The 6,089-nt window shown below is 45.3% G+C and overlaps 1 protein-coding gene across 1 annotated transcript; it reads right to left on the bottom strand.

Moving 5' to 3' along the window:
• Positions 1 to 462: 462 nt before the first annotated feature.
• On the bottom strand, positions 463 to 5,841 carry LOC142074811 (follistatin-like). Its single transcript, XM_075135688.1, has 6 exons — positions 5,760 to 5,841; positions 3,709 to 3,900; positions 3,081 to 3,299; positions 2,510 to 2,734; positions 1,247 to 1,477; positions 463 to 545 (listed from the first exon to the last, which is right to left on the bottom strand). Exons 1-6 carry the CDS (start codon positions 5,839 to 5,841, stop codon positions 463 to 465), a joined length of 1,032 nt encoding a protein of 343 aa, XP_074991789.1.
• Between the last annotated feature and the right edge of the window lie 248 nt (positions 5,842 to 6,089).

Genomic DNA, 6,089 nt, shown 5'->3' on the forward strand with positions numbered 1-6,089 from the left:
GTCAAGATTCCTTGTAAACAAAAACCCGAGGGATCTTTTATGTACAGAACCAGCAAGCAGAAAATCCAATAAATAAACATAACAGAAACCGACATGCAAGTTTGTTAAAGAGGAAAAGAGTTAACGTAAGTGAAACAAAGAGATGAGATCATGTGGGTAAGCTCTAAGGAATGGACTTTTATAGTTTACAAGAAAAAAGAAAAGCTTAGCTTTACAAGCAAGAGACCTCACAATAAATAACACTGCTCTTCCCCTAACGAATAAATTTCTTCAAAAAACAAGGTGTACAGTCAACCAGACATTTTATGTATAAATTATAAAACATGACACAGTATAAATAAATGTCTACCAGACTCAACTATATGTATACTTTTTTTCTCCCCAAAATAAATAAGCATACACTTATTTACAGTATGGACATTGATTTTGTGCCCAATGGCTGTTCCAATAGTGATGGAGGTTTTACCACTCTAGAATGGAAGATATAGGAAAGCTGTAGTCCTGGTCTTCATCTTCCTCTTCTTCCTCTGGGTCTTCATTAATGGCTAGATGGGGGAATACAGGGGAGCTGTTGTTTAAATAAGGACAACAACAGCGCAGAAGCAGCTCAGTGCATGTTTTCAAAGCCCTCTGAACAGCCATAATACAGCGTTTCATTTTATGCAACTTGTAGTGAGATGCTCTTTGGCATCTGCTGTTATGCAATAAGGTTTTTTATACATAATCTATGAAGTCATAACTGCAGAAAGTTCTGAAGAATCAATGGCTCAGGTTTTATTGGCAGATTCCTGAAATCAAATAAAAAGTGCTCTTGTGTTCTAGGTTTAACTGCTTTGTGTCCTTCATTCAGAGTTAGTAGAGGCAACTGTGCTAAACCAGGTGCCCATGTGCTACCATTAAGCTTGTTCTTTTGGACACAGAGTTTATCCGGGTGTTAATAAAGCAATCAGCAAAGCACATGAGAGCAGACAAATTAGGAAAAAAGTCACTAGAATTACGCTCCTAGGGCAACCCCTTTCTGACAAAATGACTTGTCCTCAGAATAGCCCCAAAACCCCAACTTGAAAGCCAACTGGTTGTTGGAGATCTATTGCATTTTATCAGTAACCAAAGTGTGTGCGTGATAGATACATACTTATATGGCACCTGTACCGTATCTCGAATCTCTAAATCAAGCTTTCTTATGTTTAAAGGTGTAAGTCTTCATTACCTAGGGATTGCCTTCAGAGTTAAAAATCTCACTTACAGTTGCAAGATCCAGAGTGCTTTACTTCTAGAAGCGCACCCATGGAGCAGGCTGCCTCTTTCATGGCACACTCGCTTGGGTAAGTTGTGTTATCGCTGGCACAGACTGCCTCGTCTGACTTGCTTTCAGGGCATGGCTCATTGCAGAGGGCGCACCGACCTCTGCCAACCTTAAAATCCCATAAGCATTTCTTCCCAGCACTGCACTGAATGTCTTCACAGGATTTGGCTTCTAAAAATATACACAGGATACTAGAGGTAAGTGAAAAGACAAAGGAAAAAGAAAAGCAAAAAACAACCCCAAACTCCCTTTCCCCTGTGAACTGTGAAAAGCTCAAATGCAGTAGATGTGATGATACTTGCTGATTTTACTAAAGCAAGTAGTCCCTTGGACACCATTGCCTGTCTATATGTGGGGGAGGAAAGACAGCTGTGCCAGCAGAGCTTGGCCCTGGGAATACAGAATTACATTTGCCAATTGTACATGACCTTCCTGCTCCATTTGATGTCAGTGGAAATTCAGCTCCCCAAATTAGCAGTAAGTGCAGAATTTGCCAACACATTCAGCATTTCTAAATAAATTATTTTTAAACTAACCCACATAGAGTAGTTGTCTGCAAGACTGGAAAGGGAATTCACCTCAACTTATGCCAACTAAAAGCAGCCTGGGATTCCCCCGAATCCCCCCAGCAGTTTTGGGGAGCAGAGGCTGCCCTGAAGGTGCTTCCTCGTAACATGCTTCACTATCACTCATTTCTGGAAATCACAATACAAAATGTCAGGATGCAGAGAGATTATTTTCCTATCTTCACCCACCAACTGTCTCCAAACTCTGCAATATTTTTAAAGAGGAAAAAGTGATCAGATGTTTCCAATTAAGTTAACACAAGCTTTGCCAAGACCACTTGAAGACAATTGTTTCCAGGAATCCAGATCCACTGAATATCAAGACCTTGTTACGCTGTAACCATGTCATCATCTATTTAATGGCAGGTACTTCCCCATGGATACTAATGTCAGCACCCACAGCGATAGCAAGAGAAGCAGGATCAGGCCCTCTATTCCCTCACCCCTTTTGCAATCTTTTCTGGGGCAAAGCTCACCCTGGCTCTCCTTTTCCTGGAGGGGAGCACAAACCCAGGCTGCTGGAAGTCCCTCCTCCTCCCCAATGCTCACTACATCCATCCAATTCCACACACGATATTCTGAAACAGCTGAGCCAGGAAGCTCCCCCCACCCTTACCCCTCCAACTGAGATACCTACTGATGCATTTTCCTTCATAGGCTAATCCAATGGATCTGCCCAGTAGGCAGGTAGCTTTCCTCAGGTGGCAGGCACTGGAGTAAGTTATGCCGTCATTCCCGCAGAGATACTGTTCAGGGGAGGCAGGCTCTGGGCAAATTCGATTACATGTCACACAGTAGGCATTATTAGTTTGATCAACCACACATGTGGAGCTGCCTGGGCATAAAACATCCCTACAGGTCTCTGAAATAAAGACAGAAACACACAATGATTAATAGGAGATCCCAGAGCCCCAGCGAGGAGTGAATGGGTGACACAATGAAACAAATGATCAGATAAAAGCCTTCAGCCGCTGAAGGAAACCTTCCCATCTCAGGGTAGCTGGTGGGACACGAGTGCTGCTAGACTGTGGGGAACTCTCAATCCAGCTACGTCCTTGCTTGTTGAGCGTGGTTTAGTTACTGTCTCCCAGCATTTGGAACATCACTCTGGTTCCTGTGAGGAAATATGTCCAACAGCTCCTCCTCCCTACACTCAGACACACACCCTTTGGCATTTGAGGGAGATCGGATTAGATTTGCAAACCTACTTTTGCATTTGCCCTGATACTGGACTTCAAGTTCGGGCTGTTCTTTACATCTGGCTTTGAGAAGGGCACACTCGTTCCTGTAGGTTTTCCCATCTAAGCCACACACGGGGCCCTTCCAAGTGATATTAGAGCAATCCGGAGCACAAACACACCGAGGTTTGTTCTTCTTGTTCATTTTACATTTCTTCCCGAGTCCACAGTCCACGTTCTCACACGTTTCTGATGGAAGGAAAGAGGCACCACTTTAGTACCGAGTGTGCAGAACAGACCCGGTGTCAAAACTGCTTAAATAAAAAAAAAAAAGACACCGCACCGTGACCCCTGGGCATAAAGAGAAAACACCTTTCCCCCCCTCCAGGAAACACCACTCGAAGGAAATTCCCCCCGCCAGTGAGGGGAGGGGGGAGAGGAGGTCGCTCCCCTCCTCCCCGCGATGTGCACGGTGGCCGAGAAGAAATGGGGGTCCCCTCACTGATCCCGGAGCTGGTACGAGACGCGCCTCAAACCCCCACCGAGGAAGGAAGCAGGAGAACCGCGCTGCCCCCCTCCAGCTCCTTCCCCGCTCCTCCTCCCAGTCCCTGTCTGAACCGCTCCTCAGCAAGAAACAGCTCGCCAGCACCCCCCTCACCTTTGCACGGGATGCAGTTTGGGGCTCCCCCATTAAAAATCATCCACTTAAAAAGCGTGTTGTCGTTGACGTCCTCTTCCGTCCACGAAGTTGTCAGGCGGCCGGTCTTGCAGCACTCCTCCTTGCTGAGGTCGGTTTTGTAGAGGACCTGGCAGCGGCCGTTCCGCGCCTGCCGGAGCCAGCAGTTCCCAGCTGCGGGGGGGGCGGGGGGAGACACACAGACGGATCAGTGGCAGTCACCAGTGACCCAGACACAACACGTGCGCCTTGCAATGACTTTTACTAGACTGTTTATTTTTATTTGTCCCATTTCATAACCCGCAGCTACTCCGGCCCATTTGGGAGCGCAGTTTAAAAAAAAACAACAGCAAAACCAAACACCAAAAACAAACACCCCAAAAAACAGAAAGAAAGAAAAGACCCGATCAAAACAGGACGAGGCAGTTTTCGGAGGTATTTATTCCATATGTAGAGCAGAAGGAGCACTGCCGGCACGTGACAGAGGCTTGAAAAGGATGTACATTTAAAAGGGAATAAAAAGAAAATCGCGCTTGCAAATTCCTTCCTCCTCCCCCTGCCCTCTCCTCCTCACCGCGGCTGCACAGCAGCATTGTTTTAGTGCCGCGCAGAGTTTCAGTCCCAGCCCATTTTGCAATCTGCACGAATTGGGAACATTTGCTGTTAGCGAAGTCTTTCGAAATCTCCACATTTTGCTGCTTCTATTAACAAATGTCTTTCCTTCACTAATATAAGTTAGCAGAGCTCAAAAAAAAAAAAGTGAGCAAAGTGCACAAAATAGAAGGGCACATAGAGTAGGAGGTCCCTACAGAGTTTTAAAAATCAATCAAGCTGGAAAAGTTATAGGTGCCGTCTCTCCCGCAAGCATTTCAGAGGAAAGTACACCGTCCTTAAACCGGATAGAGTGGGGTTGTTTTGCCTTTTTTTTTTTTTTTTACTAGTATCCCTGTTATTTGTGGAGTCAAGCCAAGAACATTAGTCCAAGCACAGACACACACACCCCCGCTTTTTAGCTGGAGAGTTTTGGTTGGAATGAGTCTCTCGTGAATAACCAATGTGACTTCTCCAGCAACTCAATACCAATTGATTCTGGTGCTAATCCAGCCAGGGCTCGATCCTGCCTCCTTACTCCGATGGGAATGTACCGCAGCGAGGGGTCAGGATCGGCCAGCCGAGATGTCGCTGGGCGCGGGGGAAGATTGCCCCCCTCCCCCGCTAAAAAATCATTGAACAAACAACGCCCTTAAAAAAAAAAAAGTTTTGCGTCTTACAGTTGCCTACATTAGCTTAATTTATGCTCTAACTCGGTGGGGGGAAGAAAAGAAAAAAAAAAGAGAAAAAAACAATGATAAAACAAGCAATGGTAAGACATCCAGGTTGTGATTGGAACACGGTCAAGATAAGGGAAAAAAGCCCCAAAACTAAAAATCAATATTCCCTTTATCAGTTTCGAGTTTGGTTTTTTCGCATGGAAAAAAAAACTTATTTAAGCATACTCTTCAGTGCAGGAGAGTTTACAACACAGTAATATTTATTCACAAAAAAAAAAAAAAGGGAGGGGGGAGGAAATCCCAATATTAAAGGAATGTCCGGAAAATGACCACTTATTGGTTTCTAAAAATGTCAGCTGTAATTGTGAGGCTCCCCATCATCACCTCTCCTTCCGTCAGGCAGGCGAGATAAAAATCTGAGCTAAATTACCAACAAACTTTGAGCACTCATTCGGGAGCCGAGACTGGGAAAGTTCCCTCGCGATGCTGCTCTTCATTCATGCTGCATAATAACAATAAATACCAAGAAACATCCTATCTGTCCTCTGTGCCTATGCAGAGCAGTGCGAAGATCCGATCAAAAAGGAATCTAAATGACACCTCTGCACTTCGGTACAAAGCAATCCCATGCCCACAGTTAACTTCTGTCCTGTTGGACCTTGGAGAGAGGCGTTTAACACCGCAGCAAACTAAACCGTGCCCAAAAGACAGAAAACAGTAGTAATAAAGAAATATATCTGCGAATAAACAATCTGGTCTTACCCTGCACTGTGTGATCTTCCATGAAGTGGCACAGAAACATCAGGAGTAAGAGCATGCCCGGGTGGATTCTCTGATTTAACATCCTCAGTATAGCAGGGAGTGAGAGAGACACAGAAACAGTGTGAGGGGGAGTAGGGAGAGGGAGCGAGCACTAGCCAGCCTGCTTATGATCGCTCTATTGAATGAACGTCAGGCTCTGAATGCAGTCTCTCTTTAAATCTATACGGGGGTCCTAGCTGTCTGCGGTGGGCGGTCTCCCAATGTGTGTGTGTGTCTGCTCGGGGGTGGGGAGATTTAAAAAGTTCAGTGTGAATCAGGTGACATTTTCCA

Source organism: Calonectris borealis, chromosome W (assembly GCF_964195595.1).
Source record: "Calonectris borealis chromosome W, bCalBor7.hap1.2, whole genome shotgun sequence".
NCBI lineage: Eukaryota > Metazoa > Chordata > Aves > Procellariiformes > Procellariidae > Calonectris > Calonectris borealis.